Source organism: Malurus melanocephalus, unplaced genomic scaffold (genome assembly GCF_030028575.1).
Source record: "Malurus melanocephalus ecotype Western Australia unplaced genomic scaffold, MMel_1.1 scaffold_263, whole genome shotgun sequence".
Classification (NCBI taxonomy): Eukaryota; Metazoa; Chordata; class Aves; order Passeriformes; family Maluridae; genus Malurus; species Malurus melanocephalus.
In genome coordinates this window covers 845,921-869,961 of record NW_026623495.1, presented here as the reverse complement: position 1 = coordinate 869,961, position 24,041 = coordinate 845,921, and the positions used below count along the sequence as shown (strand labels likewise).

At 34.1% G+C, this 24,041-nt stretch overlaps 1 protein-coding gene across 3 annotated transcripts in view; it reads left to right on the top strand.

Annotated features, from left to right (window-relative positions):
• The window catches only part of ANGPT2 (angiopoietin 2), an 87,594-nt gene extending 64,270 nt beyond the window's left edge, over positions 1–23,324 (top strand). For 2 of the 3 annotated variants that reach the window (XM_057375906.1, XM_057375905.1), the window contains 8 exons: positions 3,949–4,104; positions 6,132–6,253; positions 7,852–8,084; positions 10,351–10,478; positions 16,657–16,758; positions 17,293–17,459; positions 20,601–20,731; positions 22,049–23,324. In XM_057375906.1, coding sequence (XP_057231889.1) covers positions 3,949–4,104; positions 6,132–6,253; positions 7,852–8,084; positions 10,351–10,478; positions 16,657–16,758; positions 17,293–17,459; positions 20,601–20,731; positions 22,049–22,209 — 1,200 coding nt within the window. In that variant the 3' untranslated portion in view covers positions 22,210–23,324. The remainder of the gene's footprint in view (positions 1–3,948; positions 4,105–6,131; positions 6,254–7,851; positions 8,085–10,350; positions 10,479–16,656; positions 16,759–17,292; positions 17,460–20,600; positions 20,732–22,048) is intronic. The other variant, XM_057375907.1, reaches the window with a different exon arrangement.
• Positions 23,325–24,041: the final 717 nt, after the last annotated feature.

Sequence of the window (24,041 nt, the reverse complement as noted above, 5' to 3'; positions counted from 1 at the left end):
CCTTCCCTCCTTTAAAAGACCCAAGCTATTCTTTCCCCTTCAGAAACTCTGAGTGTGCTACTGCTTACAAAGGAAGGAGGGTCCTTGGCAGGAGCTGATGAATAGTGCTCTACAAAGACGTGTGCCACAAAGAACTGCAGCCTTGCAAAATGGCTTCTAATCCTCAGTGTTGTCAGTGTAGCTCAGCCATGGCTGTGGGAACTGGAGCCTGTGTTAAAAAGGTTCTTCCACCGCCCTYTCAGGGAAGCCCACGGGCCTTGCTTTCCAGGGATATGCAGTGGGAACATGTTCTGCTGTCACTAAGGTCAGTGGGAGATGGTGGGGAGCTTTGGATGAAAGCCATTATTTTATTTTTCTTTGAAAAAAGATGAAAGTAAGCACCTGGCACAAAAAAATTAGGAAGTTGTAGTTGTAAGAAGCGCTACTTTGTACAGTTTTGCATTGTATGATGAAGAGGGGGGAAATAAGCAGAGAAGGATCACAGAGCRTATCTTGGTTCAGGTCAGGAAAAGAGATTTTATGATGTGTACATGCAGAGAATGTACAAAAATGGGAGAGGATTAGTGAATATGAAGGAAAAAACAGAAGGGATTTATGTAATCATGCTTTGTAGGATTTTTAGGGAAAAAACCAYAAGAAACTCCAAAGCCACTTAATAGGTCAATATAATTTTGATGCTTCATGTTGCTGAATGAGTCAGTTAATGCAACTGGCTTTAGATCTCAGTATAAATCCCTTTTGGTGYTCATATTTCATGCTTTCAAGTAAGCACAGATAGTATATTCCCTAAATTACATATTTAATATTTTCAAGTTGAAAAACTGATGTGAAGACAAACTTAAAACTGGAGCCAAGAGAACACTTCAGTGGTTTGGAATTCCCCACATAAATGAGAGATTATTTGAAAGAGATCAGATACTTGGAGATACGCTYACACTTACAGGTATTCAAATAAGATAAATTATGAAAATACAGACCTGTGTGTCTAAACAAAACTGTTTTCCAAGGTTGCAAGCACAGTGACAAGGGGTATAAAAATCTGACAACCAGAACCACCAGTCGCCTTAAATCGTAATCATGGGTTTTGCCTAGTCTATTCAGAGCAACCTTAATCTGTGTGTTTGAACTGGACAATTGCCTAACYGTACCATGAAGTGTTTACCTTACCTTTAAACCCAGAATTAACTCATTTTCTAGTAGTGGGTTTTAGAATAACTCAGTGATAACAATTTCAAAGAAGTCATGCAGTTCTGTAATTCTATATGCAGGGATGACTTTGCTCAGATTCTCATTCTGCTCTCTCTGTGGTGAACAAAGAGCAAGACTTGAAGAATGAGGTTAAATATCTTTCCAAGAAACAATCGTTCCATGGAAGAATCAAAGCTCATGAACAATCCTTCTCTGTTGATATATTTATTGCTGTTTTTCTTTTTATTTTTGGGCCTTTTTGTCTTAAGTAAAGTCGATGCARTATTTTTAGTGCTTTCTTATAAGGTAGCTCTTTGATACCTGAGATATCTCACTCCTTTTTTCCCCCTCTGTATTTCATTTTTTCCCTCCAATGGCTTTTCTAACTGCAGACGTGCATTGAGTCTGTCGGGTAAGGCCATATCCTTGATCTTGATAAAGGTATTTCAGTACTTTAACTGAAACTGAGGGAAGTGCATTCTGGAGATCTCCTTCTAAATTCTTTTAACAGAGCTGCATTTGAGCAGAGTTTTTATCTGTAACAATGTCCAGTCTTCCAGTTTCAGTTGCTAAAGTTAAATTTGACTCATAAATCTTTTAATTCCCAGATGCCTACTATTTTCAGAGGGGCATATATTAGTTGTTCTCATTCTTTATTTCACATTACTGAAAAATTACTTATTTTTGCCTATATAAAAGTCTTCAGAATTTTGCAAATGTCCTTGGACTACGGTGCACCAAATACCAACTTGCATTGCTTTTAAAATTAAATTATCWCTATACTCTGACATTTCATAGTCTAATGATCAAGAACCAAAGATGCTTTGCTATTACGACTCAGTTAAAAGGCACTGATCTTTGTCCAACATAAAAGAAGAAGCTGACCTAAAAGATGTCACTAAAGATTTCAAAGAATTCCARTGTGTTTGGTCAAATTAGATTTGTCTCTGGGTGGGAAGCTTTTGAAAATGAGAAATAGCCTGGAGCAAAAGGTAACACTTAAGAATTGACCCTGTGAATAATGAACAACTCTAATTACTATAGTATGATGGCAATTGAAGATACCCATGTTAAATTATTATGCCAAAACCCAGTTGAATTTATGCTTACTTTCAGTATTCAAAAAGATCATTATGCAAAGAGAATGTAAAGGCTGCCTAAAGGCTGATTTTAAATCTTTGTGGTACACTAAAGAAGTACACTTACGGAGCAGAACAGTAGATGTGGGTCAAAGCTTACGCCAGGTCAGAAATCTCCCAGTTGTGCATTGCAGTTCACCAGCTGCATGGGGAGAGTGGCACGAAAAACAAATACTGCTTTAACACTTTGGTCACACTRGGCATCACGAAATAATGGCCACTTCAAACTTAAGAATATACTACCAATTTTAGAATATACTAGTATGTTTTAATTTCTTAATATACCTTGTTTTCTTGATTCACCACCTTTAAAAAACAACTGTGAAGTAAGAAAACCTAATCCAGTCCTTGCTCAAGTGATATTTCAAGGGGAAACACTTGAAGCTGATAGATCTGTTCATTGATCTTTAGCTGATTGGAAGTGGAATGGTTATATCTGAACAGTGGTTTTTAGAATATTGAATTATTAGATGTTTTTTGTTCATTAATAGGGAAAGTAGCTGTAAAATAATGTTCAAAGTTTCTCCTTACCACAAGCCATCATTCATATCAAAATAGTATTTTTTAAAAATCAATATATCAACCTGTTTTACCATTTCAGTTAGAGTCGGAATTGGTGATGCATTGCCATTTGTGCTTAGTGACACTAGCTATTTGTTGTTAGCTAGTGTCGTCTTTGTTGGTACAGCATGAAGCTCAAAATTTTTTATGGTTCTCTTGCTGGAACAGTGTCGGAGTGAAGTAGAAGTTTGATTCTAGAAATACACTTAGTCAATGGAAAAAAATTGCAATCTTGTGGTCTGGACTTTTATGAATTTAMGCCTAAGCAATGGCACATCAAAGAAATATTAATTATTTGCAGTTACTGAGAARTAAAGAAGTGTGAAGAAAAATCAGACTGCTTTTTGATAATCCAGGCAGGTAGAAAAAAAGATTTACACAAAAAATTAGTTTAATTTTCTCCTTGTTACTTATTTTCTCCTCACTTTTCTTGAAAACAGGGTACTCTTATAAAATGGCTACTAAAAAAGCTTTATTAGTTAGATAGAAATTACTTCAGAGCCAAGTATTTTAAACAACTTTTGCATTCCTTAATATTAAGCATTTAAAGTATTTATAGGTTTTTCTACTGTTTTGTGTCTTTATTTGAAATTCTCTCTGATAAAAATGCACACATAACAGTGTTAAATGACATTTGACCTCTGACTTCTAGTCATGTGATGAAAAATGCTTTTAAAATAGTTAAGTGTAAATACAGGAAGATGACTAAACTCCTAAACTGTTATCTTCTAAAAAATTCCCATCGCTGCCAAAGCTGGTGAAGCTCCTCTGATGGTTTTAATGGTGGGAGCATTAGGGCAGAAAAGCTTCCAAGTGCCCACAAGCCCTCTCACTACTGTTCCTACTGCCTATCTCCTGCAAATCTCTGTTCCTGCCTTTAGACAATGAGTGGCCACCCATTCCWTGTCACATTTGTTCTTCCTCTCACAGAGCTTAACATTGGGAAACTTAACACAAGTACATAACAGGCAAGGACAAGCAGCAAATTTGTTTAGCAAGCCTGCCAGCAGGCTGTACTACCCCCCTTTCCAACATCTTCTCTCTTTCCTTTCCCATGTAGCTTGAGAATTACATCCAAGACAGTATGAAGAAAGAAATGGTAGAGATCCAGCAAACTGCAGTGCAGAACCAGACTGCAGTAATGATTGAAATAGGCACAAACTTGCTAAATCAAACAGCTGAACAGACCCGCAAATTAACAGATGTTGAAGCWCAAGTAAGTAATGAATTTCAACCTAAAAATGCTTCTACTGCCCAAATACTATACAACTATACATTTAACACTGTTTAGTGTTACATGCCTTTAGTTCAACAATTAGAAGTCAATCATTATCACCAGCAGCTCTACACAGCTTAAGGAAACGTTAGTATTTGGTAATACGTAATTCCACTTCAAGCCCAGTGTTGTCACTTGAGTGATTTCCATTGTAGTAATATTTTAAGTAAGTCTAGAAAGACAGTTGTTAGGTTGTTCTTTAAAGAGAATGTATTTAAAACTACTATACTATATCGAAGCATCAGTTGGGTCCTAATGTGCTTTTATACAATCCTGTCATTACCAGATCTTAGCTAAGAGTCTTTTCAAATTTTCTTTGTTCCACTTAACAGCTTGGTTTTTTTAAACAGAATCTTTCATCTTTTAATTTTTAAAACTTACAAGAATAATATGTCTTTTTAATTAATGTTTTCACAGATACTCTAAGTGGGATAACAGTTCATTTCCAGCACAATGCACTGTACTATGGTTAACAAAGGAATATATAAACAAATCCGAGATGAATCAAGAAAAAGAAATTAGGAGGCTGCTAGAAARATATATTAACACAGAAATAAACTTGTGTACTGTACGTTAATTAACTTACTTCAAACAAAAAGGAATGGGTTTTAACTAAAAAGCATTAAGTACAATAAGACATTCTGTTAAAAATAATGCAGATATTAGAAGAAGGCCAAGTCAATCAATGTAGAGTGGTATATATTTGTAGTTTTGCAGACATAGGAAGATGCAGATCTATAATTGCCAAAACACATAATGGATGTATCATGCATCACGCAGTATTTTGTATAATACAAAAAGTATGCAAAACCTAAAATTCTTGTCAGAAATTTTACTATATGTAGAATTCATCCAATAATTTCATTTTTTAACCTAAAACATGCCTTTGTGAACTCTTTAATAAACTGATGATTCATAGCTCACAGGCATACTGAATTCAACTTTTTGATTGCATTATTCAGGAGCCTAAGATTGCACATGTTGAGAGAAGGTATTTATTCATTCACAGTAATGTCTTTATGGAAATTACTCAATTATTTTCTGCTTAGAGGAAGAAAATCATCACTGTAACTTTCCTTCTTTGCTTGAAATTACTGGTGACTGGGTTAAGGGCTTAATTAGCAACACACGGAAATTAACCAAACAATTGCTCTCTCAAGGACACTTACTTTTGGCAATGGTTTTCAATTACACTTAAGTGTGAAATCATGTCCTGAATAACTGTTTAACATGAAGGACATGAGTAATCAATTCTTCCTGTCAAGGAAAGCCAAATTCTGTTGAATTTAAAAAAAGCTATTGTAAAACAATGAGAATATGTTTCTAGAAAACATGCCCCAAAGTAATGCAATCCAATGCAACCTGTAAAGCATCTTCCAYGTTTCCTGGAATCTGCGTTTCTTCATTTAAAGATGCGAATGCTTTGATGAAAGGTAATATTAAAATGCAGAGAATGAATTTACTAAAGTGTGGTTCACATGATAAACACTTCAAAATATATTTGGGATTAAGGAAAATAGCTAGGAGAGAACTACCAACTGATTTCAGGACTGGGCCAAGATTTCAGCAAGTGAGAGGTTTACTTTCAGTGCCAGATGGGGAAAACAACTCAACTCATTCTTTAAGCCACAACGATAATAGTTCCAGTAATGAAATAAGAATTATCATAACAGAGGGGAAAGTATAGTAACAAAGCTAAAGTACACAGTAACTCTCATCAGAAATGTAGCAYACTACTGAAATATTTCCAATGATATATGGTAGTGTAATAACAAAATYAGTGCAACTCTGTGTATTCTTCTTCATTTTGATTCTATGAATATTTGTGCCTAAATTAAGTGCTGACAAATATTTTTTAATCATAGGCGTACATAGAGATTTGCATGATTTCACAATGTAACAGAATTAAAATTTAGCTAAAAGAAACATCTTTTAAAAGAAGTGKTTTTTTTGTAAATTTTTTTTAGGTATTAAACCAGACAACCAGACTCGAACTTCAGCTTTTGGAACACTCTCTTTCAACAAACAAACTAGAAAGACAGATTTCAGATCAGACCAATGAGATAACTAAATTACAAGAAAAAAACAGGTAAGTTTGTGTGTCAGCCCAATAAAATGCTATTCTATGAAGTGCCCTTCTAACAGTTTTAGAACCAATTGTACTTGAAATAGGAAAATACGGGTTTGTACCAAGCTCTCCAAACCTATTGTAAAACACTACCCACCACATTACAGAGGTCATATTTTACTTAAAGCCTAGAAGATTCATGCAGGTTTATTCTTGTATAATRTTTATAAATTCTTGTTCACTATCTAAAGTTCTTCTTTATAGGAGGAACTCAAGGCTAAAACTGAAGCAATACTTCAGTTGTTCCCAGTTTATATTCTTCTTCAGACTTATCCAGATGAAGTTGATGTAATCTGATGCAAACTAATTGAGTGTAATCACATCTCCAGAATTTTATTTCCATGTAATACACAGCTATCCTAATGACTAATCAGGTCATTGCTACAATTTTTGTCTAATGTAGTGAGAAAAATGAAACACTAATCATATTTAATACTCCTTAAGAATCAATACTTTGAAATTCAGACARTATCCAACTATTACTCCTGTCCTTTTCTGTACTCAGCTGTGGCCCAAAGGCTCATACCTTTTTTTCAGCTAGTTTCATTTCCCTATTACCACTGTTTTAGTCTACTTTTGGCAATAAATAGTTTACAGAGAAATCTAAAAGCAGCAATAACAGTAAGTTTTCCCTTTCAAAGCCATGTTTTTCAATGAGAACCATATGTGCAAAGTGGTTTTTCTTTGAAAGAATTATCTTAAAAAACCCAGGAGACATGTTTTGACATTTTTGTTCACTACTTTGCTACATTTATATATGTTCCCTAAAGGTTTAATCTACCAGCTTAAGAAAAACAAGCGTCCTTATCAAATGGAAAGCAAAGGAAATACTGATTTTTTAAAAGGTCACATCTTTTGGTGTTGAACCCAGCAGACATTAGACTACCCTTGTAACWTCCACATAAAACACAAAAGCATAGTTTCTCACCTAACAAAAGACGATCTGAATTAAGCTAATCTGCTTGAAACATAATTATATAAGATTCAGGATTTTTTTTCTCAATAAGAGCAATGGATTTTAAGTGAACTTTTCTCTTCTGGCTATGCATCTTTTAACATTAGCTTTCTCAGAGTCTATATCAGAATAATTAGCACTCAAATTTTATATCAGAATAATAAGCAGTGAAATAATGTTCCAGCCATTCCCCTAATCATACCAGCTCCAAAACTGGAGAAGGGTAACACATCTTCAAGTAATTTTTTGCACATTTCCCTGTCTTAATGCCATAATATTTATGTTAAGTATATATTCTTTATAATTATAGGATATTTGAAAAGGTCATAGTTCCATCTTTAAATAATTTTAATCTTTTAACAGGGTAAACCCATGAAAACTTAGTCACTTTATCTTCCTTTAATCATGCTGAATTATCAAACAGGCAATTATTACACTTCTAAAGCCTGCAATACAAACGGTAGTAGATAATGTTGTGCATTAGTGCACTTATATAATAAATTAAAGCATATGTATCAAACTAAACTTTCATTTAGTTGTCTTCTGCATGCTGACATCAACTCAAAATTGTTTCTCAAGAGTCTAATTGTAATCTTTTATTTAGCTTTCTAGAAAAAAGAGTTCTTGAGATGGAAGACAAGCACATGCTTCAGCTGAAGTCAATAAAAGATGAAAAAGATCAGCTTCAAGTCCTAGTAGCCAGACAGAATTCTATTATAGAAGAACTAGAAAAACAGTTAGTTACAGCTACAGTAAACAACTCAGTTCTGCAAAAACAGCAACATGATCTGATGGAGACRGTTCATAGCTTGCTTACTATGATATCGACACCAAACTGTAAGTTAAAGTGGACATGCTTATACCCTTTCAGTGCTATTTCCTAATTTGTGTGTATTAGTACCTATAAAGTCTTACCATAGTTCTGACACACTTCTGCTTYTCAAAAAGTCTACATTTTTTGCCTTAAATTCTGTATCTGAGTTGATTAACCTGCATTTTAGGGGGGTGGGAGAAACAACCACGTTTATGTGGKTTCTTTTCAACATTTTGTTTATCCTCTCTGGTTTGTTTATCTTCTCTATTTTGTTGAACCAGTTCTTCAGTGTTTCAACAAAATATAGAGATACCAAGTATCATTCATCCCACATGGCAGTCACATGTGTGGCAATATACACTCTCTTGACCATATATCTAGGTGAGACTGCATTTTGTAGGCCTGCAACTTTTCTTCCTGACTCACACAGATTGTTTCTGCCTGGTTTCATTGCTTTATGCATATGGAGTTTATCAAAGAAAGGACAAATTACAGTGGCTACTAAAGGCAAAGGAATCAGCATGGGTATAGTTTTTAGCCCCCAAAAGTAGAAAGCAGTAGGCCAGGGCAGCGGGTACTCCCAACAGTTCTCCACCGAGAGAGGTTTCCTTGTTCATCCTAAAAATCCCTCAGCCTAGCAAATTTTATAGGCAATAATCTCACCCTTAAATTCCTGAAAACCCTGCAASAAATCATAGCCACCAAGCATAGCTTCCAGATTTGTGCAGATTCACATGCTCCATAAAAACCCACACAAACCATAAACTGAGTTATGGAGACACAGGACTTAAACATTCCCTGCCTTGAATTTCATGTCTGATAGGGAACTTAGACAAATTAAGAAGCTTCCCCAAAAGGCTGTAGAACCTGGCACACTTGCCTGTAAAGTTCTCAGGGCTGAAAATACATAAGCATACAGAAGCCCTAAAAAAAAAAAAAAGATTTAAATACTGGGAAAAATTTTTAAAAGCCCTCATTAAAACTTGAAAGACAGTATAGGTGGTCTATGCTACATTACTGTAAGGTGGATCACAGAAAAGGAAAAGGATGTTCAGAAGTCCTCACTTTTAGTATTGCCCTATATGATATGATATTAAAAGGTTTTCTAAACAAAGTAAATTCCAACTTTTTTTTGTCTTAATAACTGACGCTATTCCCTTAAATACCAAGGCTGTACATGTTCCTGCTGATGTTATCTGCTATGCTAGTGCACAAATAAGTAAACAAGTCAAAGTCATGTTGGCTACAGCACCATTAAACCCAGAGTGGAAAAAATAATGAGTGTTTGCCAAAAAGACAAAATTAGCAGGGAAAGCTTCTAAGACAGTATGCAAACAATAGAGTGTGGAAAAGCAATTAAAACACTGAATGTGTTATTTTTCTATTTAAGGCAAAGCACTTAAACAGGTAAATAATGAACAAGCAAGCTAAAAAGAACATAATAAGCAACTGTAATATAAGCATGTATTTATACAACACCTAAACGTTTGTAGTAACTGACTGTGATTGTTAGATTAAATTAAAAGGGAAAATACACAGAACCAACCCCAAAAGGGTCAAATATGAAATATCAGTCAGCAGGCGAAATGCCAGGAAATTCCAACCTCCATAGTTAATAAAGAACTGAACAAAAAGATGAATCTTAGATTGTTCTGTTGAAYAAGAAGGCTTAGACATATGAAAATGTATTTTTTACACAAATGAATTCCAGAAGGCATGTCCCTTTAGTGGGTCGGGCTGAGCTACCAAGCTTCAGCTTGGTACATATGAAGTTGTTCCTGCTCAGCACAGGGGCAAAAAAATAGCTTAAAACTTTGTAAGGGTAGTTCCACCACTCTGCTGCATTGTAAAAGGTTTTATAACTCTTACATTGGGTTCCACAACATYATAGTACCAGCCAAAAGTCGTTACTAACATAATCATTTGCTACTTAGGTTCGTCTGCATTGGTAGTTAATGCATGCATAAGGTTGTAATGCATGCYGGGAGTCCAGCAAGGGCAATGAGTAGAAGCACAAACTGTTCAACTAAACGAGATGCAATACCCTGACTTTTATTTCAACATATTAAAAAATGTTGGCACTTTTCAACCTATCAAACAACTACACTCCTATCAGAATAATGTATCTAAATGATACAGAGTAACAACACRCTTAATAAGTACTTTGATCTGTCCTTTCCTTCAGGGCCAGACATATTTTTTGGAACTGATTAAAGCTGATTATGTCATAAATTGATTCTTTCATTCATCTCCTCTTAATGCCTTCAATTTCTATTGTATTTTTAACAGCTAAAAACAACTTCATAGCCAAAGAGGAGCAAATCAGCTTCAAAGATTGTGCTGAAGCTTTCAAATCTGGACTGACAACAAGTGGAATCTACACTTTAACAGTCTCAAACACTGCACAAGAGAAAAAGGTAGGATGATTATGAAGAGCTTCCTTTATAAAGGCATACTGCATGTTAAATGTTGTTTGATTTGGCAAATATGCTATTTTAAAGTCTAGTTAATAGTRAACTTCATTACTTACCCAGTTTTTTTAATGAGCATTTCATCACTCCTAGATYTGAATATCTCACAGGAAGAAAAAAGTCCTTCAGGTGAAATCCTGTCTCAGTTGAAATTAATAACATTTTGCTTGTTCATGCCAGAATTCCATTATTTTTTCCACTTAATTAATGTAATTAAATCAATAAGGCACTGYAATTTCATTGTAAAATCTGTAACTCCATCAGAGTTGCTCTGCATGATCAGCAGACTCTTGTCTCCTCTAARTTCTTAGTTCCTTCATATGCCCAGGGCCTTTCAGGTGGCAAAAAAAGGTAAAATCAGGGACATGGAATATTACTCATGGATGTATAGTCATGAAAGCAGATCTACTAGGACTGGACTCATGTATGGGTTTCAGTTCTTTTTAACATAGTTTTAAGGACAACTGGATAATAATTAGATTAACAATTAGACACTGTCTAACAAAGAGGACTTTTCTGGAAAATACTGCTCTGGAAAATACTACTACTGATTCATATAAAAGGTGAGTTTGCAGTGGTTTCACTAACTCAGTTTAAATTCCTCTATGGTTATTTTTCCCCTATGTGTTCAACTGAAATGAACTTCAATGTCAATTTAAGTTAAAGCAGTACACCAGACATCTGCAGAAGAGACCTTGAGCTAAAAATGGCACTCGGTGGATGACCCACTGGATGCCTGATAAAGATGCTCCCTCTTCGAAGTAAATAAAATGATAAAACTTCAGATATTATAATTCAGTTGAAACCATCAATAGAATCTGAAAGGGAGAAAAGTCACAGGTGGATTGTGAGGATAAAGAACCAAAAATCTRGAGTGAGCATTTGGCTGAGTGGGACTCAGCTGATGAAAGTTTGTTTTTTGAAAGCTTTTCAGACACAGCAGCTGAGGAGGCTAAGGGACATATAAATATTAAAAAATGCTTAATATATTTCATAGAAAAACACAAAATAATTTTCTCACATTTTTATTTTCTAATTTCTAATGTAGATATTTCCTTTACAAAAAAAAAGGAAAAGTTTTATGGAATTTCTAAGGCTCTACTTTATTCCATCAGAAGAATTAACAGAAAATATAAAAATGCAGTGGAAAAAGAATTGCAGTGTGGAAAAGGAATTAGTAAAGCTCTGACAGAGAAAGCATTTTTTTTCCCTATCAACGTTTTAGAAATGAAATTCACCAGTGACTAGCCTTTGAAGTGCCAGAACTTCATTTAGCTCAAGCCAGACTGCGATCTTAACACTTACAAAGCTCTCCTGARGSAAATAAGCAATTTGTTTGGGTAAGMTCTATAAAATRCAATAGATAAAACCTGCAATTTTTTTTGTAGATATAATCTRGAGAAATTATTTGCAGTCTGCTTCTCTTAGGGGRAAAAAAAAGAAGCTGGTTTTCCTTTGGAATAATCTAGTCTAAACAAATCTATTTCACAAGCAAATTAGTTACATAAGATGCAGTAAAGTGTTTTATTACACATTCAGCTGAATGGCTTTTAAATAGCACAGGTATCTAGAATCACAATTTTAAAAGCTAAAGGATATGAAAGCTACTGCATCTCTAAAGTAATAGAACGCAGCAGTCTTTGTTAGACATCTCAGRAAGGTTTACATTCCTTGGATCTCTTACTTGTCTGAAACTTTTATCTTTGATTTTAATTTTACTGTCAAATACAGTATAGAGAGAATACATATTTTCTAAAAGCAGACACAAGTGCATGACATATTACAGAATTAAAATTTGTCATAAAATTTAACACTGCATTTTCAAAAGCACAAAAAAACAAATCCTAAACTATAACATACTAAATGCATTACATTTGAACATGGAGGCTTAAAATACTTAACATAAATACCCATTTTGGTAGTTTATGAGGTTAAAAAAGAGTTAAAATGTAATAATTTTACTTAGTATTAAATCAGTCATTTAATAACATAAAAAATTTGAAATCTTGTTCTGTCCACTTCAGATAGGAAAAGAGAAGGAAGTTTTACTTACCGTATGACATTGAAAATAAGAGACTAAAAAGCTTTAACCTGATACTGATTTTTTATACAAATATGAATGCATTGTAGTTGTCAAGGGAAGTGAAGGTTTAGGGATAATCAACATGTTACACCATTTTCAACTGTTTATGATGTGGATGGCTACTCAGACCAGGAAACAGAGTGACCTTTTTTATTTGCCAAAAGTGCTGCACTGCTGTTTATGTTTTTGTCTTTTCCTCTTGTAACACCTTCTGACCTCCCAACAGGCTTATAAACAACTTCTGTGTAATCTGTAACTGATCCCACTTCACTAATTTGTCTCCCATCATAATCCAAAACTAAGGAATTGCATATGACAGCTGAGAGGAAAACAATTATTTAATTCCATTAATGTTTTCAAACTTTTCTGTTCTGCACCAGGACAAAAGCTTAAGTCCTTTTAAAAACACTGAAAAAAAACAGCAAAAGACTGCTGACACAAGGAAAAATGGCAGAGGCAAAACTATTAAAAGTCAATARTTTTATGTTTATAGCAACCTCATGAACCAATTAGACTGCAGTTCTTATCTAGTCACATCTCCAATTGATAGAGATAGCAGAATACAAAATCATTAAATGYTTTGACTCAAACGTGTTCATACCGCAGCCAAAAGTGATGCAAAGTGTCACTGCAAAAATGTGGTCACTGCACTTGCTTTGGTATAAAAACTGCAGTGGCTCTTCATCCTGATGAAGTTCATCCTGAGCTCAACCTGAGCCCTACCATTCACAAAGTCTAAAAGCACTTACACCCCAAATACCCTCTTACAGAGCTACAGCTGCTAGAACTGTAAGTACTGAAGCAGTTTACAAAATACATCAAATACTCCCTGTTCCAATTTGCTGTAACTTGAGAGGGTAATCTCTTTATTCTTTTTGGCATCTGTTTGAAGACTCCTGCTGCCTGCCTAATCTTSGTATCTATTTTTACTAGTGTTATGAAATGTTACATATCTTTCTTTTGAATAGAAAACCTAGAATAGTTGAAAGGTCAGAAAAGTTCTGTTCTAGTAATGAGTATTAAGAGAAAGACTGAGAGTTGACTGACATGAAATTTTTTTAGTGTGGAAAAATTATACTCCCAAATTTACATAAACTTCTAAAAATTGTTACTGGAAAGAAAAATCTACATGAGATTTTTATAGTCATCTCTTCTTCAATTTCTCATTATGTTTTTCACTTCSTAGTGAGCTGTTATTTCCTTTGGGAACAAATTTGCAGTACCCCAGCATTTATCTCAAAGAATCTATAGTGTCTATTAAAGCTAGTTGTCTTACCATTCACTTAAAAAGTGAATACTGCCTGTAAAAGGAATATTTTATGGAAGACATTYGCAGTAATTCACTATTTCTTTTTTAATCTCATTAGAACAAAATAAAGTGCTATTTAAAGGCATTGATTTCTTGAAAGTATTTGTTTCAGCAAAATTGAAATTTAAGYAATAGGCATAAAGGAAATTGCATGTAACTTTCAAAAAGCATCAATTAACATCTACAATAGCAATATCAGACTGAACCCATGGCTCAAATAAATTAATATATAGCCTCCACTGTATATAGTTTAAAACTACATAATTTAGAGAAGGGTGAAACAGTTCTGTTCTCCATCTGGTTGCTTATACTGTTCTTTTAAGTGGGATGAAGCTTTGGAGTCGACAACTTTATTTACTACCAGTGATATCTGATCATTGTTAACTCAGCTTTTTAACTTGTATTGTTGCTTAATAAAAGTATCTGCATCTGATTTCTGGTATTGCTCTTCATGGCTCTCTGCGGAAATCAGTTTTCACATATACATTACACATCATGAATTAGCCTTCTAAAACAGATTGATCTTCTCTTACAATAGCTTATCTTCAGCCTTTCCTTTGAAGGGAATTTTTATTTTAACTAAATTTCTGTATATACTATTATCAAATTTTTAACAGTCATTAAATACAGATGTTAGTAAAATCAAACAAAAACCTTTGAGGTGTAAGGAATTGYACACAGCAGTATGAATTAAAGTTGCTGCTTTCAATTAAATTCCGTTCACAAGACATGAAAAAGTAATCCCTTATCCAATTCTTTATTTATTCTATCTTCCCTAAAAATCTCAACTGAATGTCTCATRATTCTCTGATGTTGAAAGGAGTCTAGTGCAATTTTAAAGTACAGTATCTGCTTTGGATTTCCAGTGTGCTGCAGCGTATTGAAACACTAATATATTTGATATTTGCAGCTGTAAGGACTTGCCTGTCAAAAGTCTGATGCCTTTGAACAGGGCATATGACACTCCTTGAACTGTAAATACTCTGATTTATATAAGTGTATATTTGTGTGTGTAAACATATGTATAATACACATACCCTAAAAGCCAACTGTATGGAAAAGTTAGTAAGGAACACACTTTACTTCCCAAAATGACACACAGAACACTACCACAAGACAGAAGGAAACTGGCTTCTGAAGTCATACTTTTTCAATGAATTTCCAGGGTGTCTAACAGTTCAAAGAGCTCAAATCTGCTAACTGCTAACACTGATAAGACAGTCTCCTCTAGAAGAGAATGAAAAAGACATACAGCTTCAGTGTCATCCAGTCATGATTTGGGGCATTTATAGGCATATTGTGACAAGCAGCACTCAGATAAGAGCTAAGACCACTGAGAGAACTGTTGAACAAAGARGGAAACATACAAATTCAAATGAAATACTTGCCTAGTTTCTTTTACAATTATCTRTTTAATTACTGTACAGATGAAATATCCTATCGAAGTGTAAGAAGTCAGATCTTGACTATACTAATACAAGATCTAGAATCAGATTAGAAGTTAATGTAGTTCAATACTCAGACTAGAATTCAAAAGTTTTCAAAGATGTGAGGTGATTCTGCAGAAAGCTCTGAATTTCACTATCTTGGCAGAAAGTGGTCAAAAAAATTAAACTTCCAAATAAGAAAACAATAACTGTAAACTCTCCAAACAGGAATACTTGTACAAGAAATGTATTATCTTTCTTAAAAATAGTATCGGTACTAATGTGAAATTTAAATAGATTACTTCAGTATGACTTTCATTGTACTGTCTTACAGCAGCTTAACTTCACTGACTTCACACACAGTTATAAGTTCTATTTGTTTCAGAAAAGCAGAATTAGATGCAACATTTTGAATGCCTTGCTCAGGAAAAATTGTACTAGATATTCACATATTCATAGCTTTCACAGATTCAGAGCTTTTTCATCAAGAAAAAATTCTTGCTAATTTATCCCCTTCTTCTCCCAAACATCACTCCAAAATTTCCACTAATGTTCAAAAGACTTTTTTCTATTACCATCTCCCCAGTGTATTGGCACTTTCATTAATACCTTTCATGTCTGACACTTAAGCAATATAATATAGGAGACTGACTGAACAAAAGTCACCTATAAACCTGAATTTTACTGTGCCAGGGATGCTTTCATTCGGTATTCTAAAAATGAGTTCAGTGAACTGCTTGTTACATATCAGCCATTTCAAAATTTTAGCAATAACTTGGTAAATTCAAAGGTGATTTTTGAATATATGGATGCATTTTATAGTTATTACTTTTTTTGTTCAAGAATATAAGATGTTCACAGCAGTCTGTATAATAACATGGCTTTAAGGTTCAACTTTCAGATCATAATTGTTCTACACTTAGATTTAACTTTGGGATGAGACCATTTGCAAAGGCACTGAACAATGATTGTGATAATAAAAATATATTTATTTGCTCACTGCCTTAATTTAACAGTATCTATACTCTGACAAGCCATGGGAAATTTGAATTAGCCATTCACAAAAAATATGAAGTGAAAGGTGTCATTTGTTAAGGTTTTCTTGTGATAATATACACTGAGGAATCATATTTATTTGGACAAACACAATTGATTTGTATGAAAGCTATGAAAACCTTCATTTTTAGGTTAACATGTATTTTGCACACAATTTGCCACTATATAAAATTATGCAAAGTACATGATTTCTGATTTTGTTTTGCTGTGACTACATGCACTTAAGCTGTTACATGCTTACTCTGGTAGGCGTACTGTGACATGGAAACTGGTGGAGGAGGTTGGACAGTCATTCAGAAACGAGAAGATGGCAGTGTGGACTTTCACCGGACATGGAAAGAGTACAAAATGGTAAACAATGTTCCCTGAAGTCTTAATATTAGTTATTATTATTATTATTGGAAACCTAATATGCTAAAGTTATGTTAATAGCATCCTTAGAATGTAAACAACTTAAAAAAGTTGTCTTTGTCCTCAGATGCACATTTAGAAAATGTCAGAGTAGTGTACATTGTTTGCCTAAGCAGACTTGCAAGTGTGATGTTTGTTTTTAAAGAGAAACCTTACTTTTCTTTAATCAACTGTTCCATCACGTTTACATTTTTTTGAGTTGATTATATTTGTGTTTCTAGTGGCAACAGTATAAACTGCTCCAAATCTAAATAATAYTGATTCACTGTTTCAGATTCCTGAGCTTGTCCTTGCTGAAATCAACTTTTTGAAATATTACAGATCAATAATCCTCATGGACACAGTAAAATCCTTAGTTGACAGGCAGAAAACTATTAGACTTAGAAACTGATAAAGTGATTATTTCAAACCCAAAGGAAAAAAAAAAAAACAACACCCAAACAAAGCTATTTAAATATACAACTTGAATTACAGGGATTTGGTGATCCTGCTGGGGAGTACTGGCTGGGAAATGAGTTTGTTTCTCAACTGACTAATCAGAAGCGTTATGTTCTTAAAATACACCTGAAAGACTGGGAAGGAAATGAGGCCTATTCATTGTATGACCACTTCTCTCTAGCAAGTGAAGAACAAAAATACAGGTAAGCAGAAAAATCAAACCTAAATTAAAAAAAAAGCTCTGGTAGTAATTTTTCTAAACTGTGTAGATGCATGACCTTATTTGATTCATTACTATTTTCCAGTTCACTCAGAAAATGTTTTCTTCATTTTTCATCTATTGCCTAAAAAAATAATTTATTTTTCCAGAGGAGAAAATGTGTGTTTACTAGTGCATCCTGGGTGAGTATAACACACAAAATGCAAAGACGACGAGATGGTACAAAATAAGATAGGATACATGTGCCAATATAGTGRGTAACAATGCACGGTCATTAGGTCAATAAGAAGCTGTCTGCAGTTGCTATCAAAATCCCAGTTCCATGCAATAAATATATTTCTGGAAGGTGGATGACTAAGATGAGTTATATTGCAAGGATTTGCTTTGTCAGTGGCTTCTAGGAGCAGTTCTGTTGTCTGAAAGAGCACACTGGGGTGATGTGGCCTTATGCTTTCATGATACTCTGGCTTAGAATCTCAGTAAATCCCCTRCCTGTGAAAATGGAGCAAATGGGCATTTCACTCACCAACAACTTGTCGATTTAAACACCAAATTTTAATGGACATATTATTTATGCTCTAAACCCGTAAAATGTAGAAGTTTACAATTTCTTCTTAATTCTTGGTTAAATATGAAATAATACAAATTTTAAATAAATATTTTATATAAATATTATCATAGTAGTATACACTTCAAATAGTATCATAGTATTACACATTTTGAAATAGTATCAGCCACAGTTGACATATATGGGCAGTTCATAGTTCATTCACCAGGCTCTCTGTAAATRCAATAAATAGTTYSATTTATTATAAAATAAACTAGAGACTTCACAGTATAACAGAGGCTTTCCTACTACACAGTCCATGAAATGTAAGAGTCTTAAAGATTCATGGAGCTTTGGGTGACTGGACAGAAAAATTTTCTTCACTTAGATTAATTTCTCCAAGATCTCTACCAACTATTTTTGTAAATAAAGTCAAYCTGACACCTAAGAGAGCTGATGCTGTTATTTCAACTCAAGTCTTATATGCAAACAAAGCAATTCAAAACTATCAGCATCTGCCCCCCACAAAACATTAGATCTTAATGCCTTGGTATACAGTATACAGTTGTCTCAACTCCAAAGTAAATATTTTTTCATCTGGAAACAGTCAGAATCTACAGCAGAGATTTTTTTTAAGTAATGCTTTAAAATACATAAAAACGCAACCTTTGCAAAATGGGTCATTACCCTTGTCCATTTACAATATTAAAAGATAATTACTGAAAAATAAGATGGTAAAAGCAATTTTATTACAATATGCAACCAAACGAGGAATTAATCATCAAATGGAGTGGTTTAAAGAATACATTTAACATTAGGAAAATCTAAAAAAAAACAAAGAAAGTATTCAATTAAGAGCGTCTTCCATGCCCCATCCCTGGCAGTGTTCAAGGCCAGGCTGGATGGGACTTTGAGCAACCTGRTCTAGTGGAAGATGTCCCTGCCCATGGCAAAGGGGTTGGAGCGAGATGGTCTTTAAGGTCCCTTCTAACTTGACCAATTCTGTCTCTTCCAACTTGAATAGTTCTATGATTCTGTGATCCATTACATTAAAAAGATTCTGAATGAAAAAGATTCAGAATTACATTCTGAATGCTGGAAAGATGAGTTGGGCCATAAAACTGAAATTTCTTCATATTAAACTGAGATTAAAATGGACTTTGTTTGAATAAACTTCCTCATCTCAAAGCTGTGAAATCAAACCCAGGTTGCTTAGGGCTTTTCGATTGGGTCTTGAAAACCTCCAAAGGTGGAGATGGCACAACCTGCCGTCATGGTAAAAGGTTTTCCTGATATCCAGTCAGAACATCTTATTTCAATTTTCATCTATTGCCTCTCATCTTCTGTTACAAGAAACTGTACCTTTAAAAATTCATTATTATTAATAATAATAGTATGCTTATATTAGACTTAAAATGRTATTTGAAGACCCAGCCTAGGCTCACACATTGTACTTGAAACCTTTAATATAATTTATGTTAGAAATTGGCTTACGTAATTTTGTACTCATCTTAAGAAAAAACAGTAATTTTTTGGCAGACATTTTGAGAATATCTGTAGTGAACAGATCCCTTGAAACATAAATGAATAAAAAGTAATTAATTAGCTTTTAAAGTAGGGAATGTAAAATGGGTTAAAATAATCTGCTAAACTCCCAAAGACAACTTCTATCATAAGCAGTGAATTACATGCAAGATGAAGACTGATCTGGGGACAAGTTAATTCTCCTCAGAGTCAGATCTCCTCTTTAAGCAAATAGAATGTCACTGAGAAGCATGAGCTATTTAATACAGAAATGCAATCAACAAAAAGATACCTTGGGAGCAGAGGGTTCAAATTCTTCCAGTTCAAGGTAACACAGGAATAGCTGTGTAATTGCCCTGCTCAGTTCAATGCTCTATGTTCTTTCCCCACTGAGACTCCATTGGCACCCGTGCAAGCAGATCCCAACAGCAGCAGCCTCACTGAAAGCCTGCCTTGTCAGGAAATTGAAGCAAACTGAAATAGTTGTGATGATTTCACACTAAAATTTATGAACTATGTGAAAATGGAGAGTAATTAGAAAAGTGAAAAGGGAAATATTKAGAAACTTCTAAAATACCATTTACTAACTCATAATTAATACTCCTTGTAATGCTGTTATATCATATATGCAGTATTATAATGCTAAATTGCTGTGTTGTGCTAACAGCAAAATAGGGATCAAAAAAATTTTGTTTTAAACTTCTGAACTTAATAAAAAAAAAATTAATGTACTGTTGCATTGAAGTACAACACCATACTTTCAGTCTTAATAAATACATGTTCTGTATGAATAATCCCAGGAGTTACTATCCACTTGCTCTCATTTTCTTCTAATATGACTTGAACAAATGGATGTTCATTAGAATATTGTGCTGACTATTTTGGTTTGTATAAAAACATTGTGCTGAAAAACAGCTTACACCAGTACATTGGCCAGAAGAGAACTCAACTATTTGAACAGGATATTTATTGCAAATTATTCCATCATTATTTTGCAGACAACTACCATCAACTTCCATGTAATAATTGTTTTTCCATTTCTCATTTCTGCAGGATTTACCTTAAAGGACTTACTGGGACAGCGGGCAAAATAAGTAGTATAAGCCAACCAGGAAATGATTTTAGCACAAAGGATGCAGACAATGACAAATGTATTTGCAAGTGTTCACAAATGCTAACAGGAGGTAGGAATGTTTTTATGTTTCTCAGTCTTCCTATTTTTATTGGCACTGATATTGTCTATGAGATAAATACTGATAATTTTGACTATTAAAAAAGCTCAAAACTCATGGATAGAAATAGTAGTATGGAGACTCCAAATGAAATATTTTATTATTTGACAAAGGTTAGTTAAAAYAAAACAAGAGGAGTTAAAACTGGAGGGAAAATAAATCTCTGAATTTGGGGTACAAGAAACTAATCAGAGAYGTAGCAGATTCCTCTTCCAAGGAATGAGGTAACAGTCAGAGATCAAAACAAAACTCCCCGCAAAAAAACCTGTTTCAGAGATTCAGCTTATCTATGAAATGACTTCTAATTCTTTAGGCATAAACCCTTTCTCTAACTACCCAGGGAAGAAAAACCCCAAGAGCTGCTGTGTACTGCATGTGCTACAGAACAGTACAAGAATTTAATTCCTTATTTCAATATAGTTATGATGTTATAAAGATACACCACAGATATATTTACACTTTTGWAATGATGGTTCACTAGTTATATTTGAGTTATAGGTGGTATCTTTATCTTCATCTACACAAGTAATGCTATAATTTATTAATTCAGAATTTCAAGTGCTTTGTAAATTCGGCTTATCTTCCTGTTATCTCAAACAATTGTTCCTTTTCCTATAGCACAAGTTGCAAGAAAAAAAGACGGCTTCAGTTTATCCAAAAGGATAATTAGATTACTGCCCTGCAAAACAGAACATACACACTATTGCCACCATAACAGAAGTATAAAAATATTATTCTATTAATACAAATAATTTTTCTCTTATGACCCACTAACAGGTCAGGACTATAAGGATACAAAATACATTTGTTCTGCTTTTTTCTCGTTTTTGTTCTTACCAAGTTCCCAGAGTTTTTGAACTGACCTGCATGGAGAACTGAATAATTCCTTTAGAAAGAATTAAGAAAGGAGTTAAAATCTGTGAAGAACAGACATTTACCAAAGAGCAGATAAAACCAAAGGCAACTCAGTATCATTATAGTTCAAGTTGTGTTCTTCCCTCAGACTGTTGACAATGTTTGATGTGGATAATAAATGAACACTTTGTCTTTGCAATTTTCAATTACAGTGTATTGCATAAGATTCAAGAATATGTAGTTCATACAAAAATACATTTCTTTCCTGAGTCTGTGGCAAGTATTTTATACTGACAGTTCCAAATCATAAGAACCAATAACTGGGTTTAGATTTCTTCCTCATTTCCAGACAGCAATGAACTTGTATACTATTTTGAGAATTACTTCTGCTGATGTTTGTCTTCTGTCTTGCAGGCTGGTGGTTTGACGCATGTGGTCCTTCTAACCTCAATGGAATGTATTACCCATTACGACAGAACAACAACAAGTTTAACGGGATCAAGTGGTACTACTGGAAGGGCTCGGGATACTCTCTCAAAGCTACGACAATGATGATTCGACCAGCAGATTTCTAAATGCTTTTTCATTATGTGAATTGTGTATTGTACATTTTTCAAAGACTTATTTTATCAAGCAACTTGTCTCATTTTTTCAAGCCCAGAAACATGCACKAGTGTTCAGTTCAGTACAGTTCCTGAATTGCATTAGCCTTGATTAGCTAAAGCTCATATTATTCAACCAGGCACAAAGTCAAAAGCATCAACCTGATATAACAGGGATTTGGCCAAATGACTCAATAAAAAGAACATCCAAGAAATCATCAGACAACTTAAGGACTCTGTTTTACTGATCAATTATGTTATGTATTTGTTAGTAAATAACTGGAACTGTGAAAAAACCCTAAAATGGTTTTAGAAATATGCATTTTGCCTCACCACTGAACTTTAAACATTAATATAAAACACTTAGCTAGATCTAGAACTATTTATCTTTCTGTGTTGTGTTTGCCCATTATGTACATTAAAAAAATATTGTCCTGTAATTAGCGTTACTGTGTAGTTAGGGAATACATTCTTTCCCCCCATAGTCTCCTTAACAATTTCTTACACTTATTTGGGGATTTTTTCCAATAGCCTGTATGACTATGTTTAACAGAAAACAAATAGCATTTAAAGAGTTTGTGTTTATTCTTGGGAAATACCATTTACAAAAAACAATGTTTTTTTCATTCTATTTCAGTCACTACCTTTAAATTACAAAAATCCCTATGAATTACAATATAGCATGTATTCCTATACATTTTAATGAAGATTGCACTTTTTTTTCCTTCCCTTGTCATTTACCTGTAAAGTAACTGACCAGTATTTTATAAACTGAGACAACGGCATTAACACCAGATGTCTGGTTGTCTATGACAATCATTTATYACCTGGTGCTGTAATATATCTATATGTTTTGTAAAAATACTGTAACTGAAAAACATATGCATGTTCTTTGATACAATTAAATTTATGCTTATGACTTAAGAGAAAAATATTACATTTTAAAAACAGGAAAAAAAATCTGAAAACTATCTAAGCTCACACTATGGGGTTTTTTTTCAGTAAGATTAGGACTTGTCCCTAAAATTTCTCTGTAGGTAGGCCCTCAATGTACACCATAATGTGAATAAATTACTCTGTTGAGTGTTCTTTGATTTTTTTTCCCCTTCATTTTATTACTATATGTTTTAAAATTGTGTACTAAACACTGCAGTTCACATTGAGAAATTATTTCTTCATAAGTCACAATAATTTAGTGGAGGTCTTTCTCCAAATTAAGTTTAGCTTTTAATTCTCATGCTTAATTTTTGCCTAATATTTTTGTAAAACTGTCAACACTCTTTCAGGGGATGACTGAATTAGTTACAATCCAAGAACTTATCCCAAAAAAAACCCAAAAAAAAACCCCAGACACATTTCTAGAGGCTAGCTTAACAAAAGGTATTGTAAGGGCAACAAGGCTTGTGAAGAAGGGTTTAGAAAGCATGTCTTAGGAGGAGGGGGTGAGTGATCAGGTGTTTTTAGATGGAGGAGAGGAGAAGCAGTGGGGATCTCATCACGCCCTACAGTCACCTGAAAGGCTGTTGGAGTGAGGAGGGGTCTGGTTTCTCTTTTACTGTGCCTGCAGTGAGAGGCCCAGATGAAATAGCCTTAAGCTGAGACTGGGAAGATTCAGGTAAGACAATAGAAAAAAAAATGAATTCAGTGTTACGGTGGTCAGGCATTGAAATAAGTTCCCCAGAGAAGTCATGGAGTCACTATCCCTGGAGGTGTTCAAGAGGCACCTGGATCTGGTGGGTGATGTGGTTTATGGTTACAGTGGAAGAGCTGGGTGCATGGTTGGACTACATGATCCTGTAGGTCTC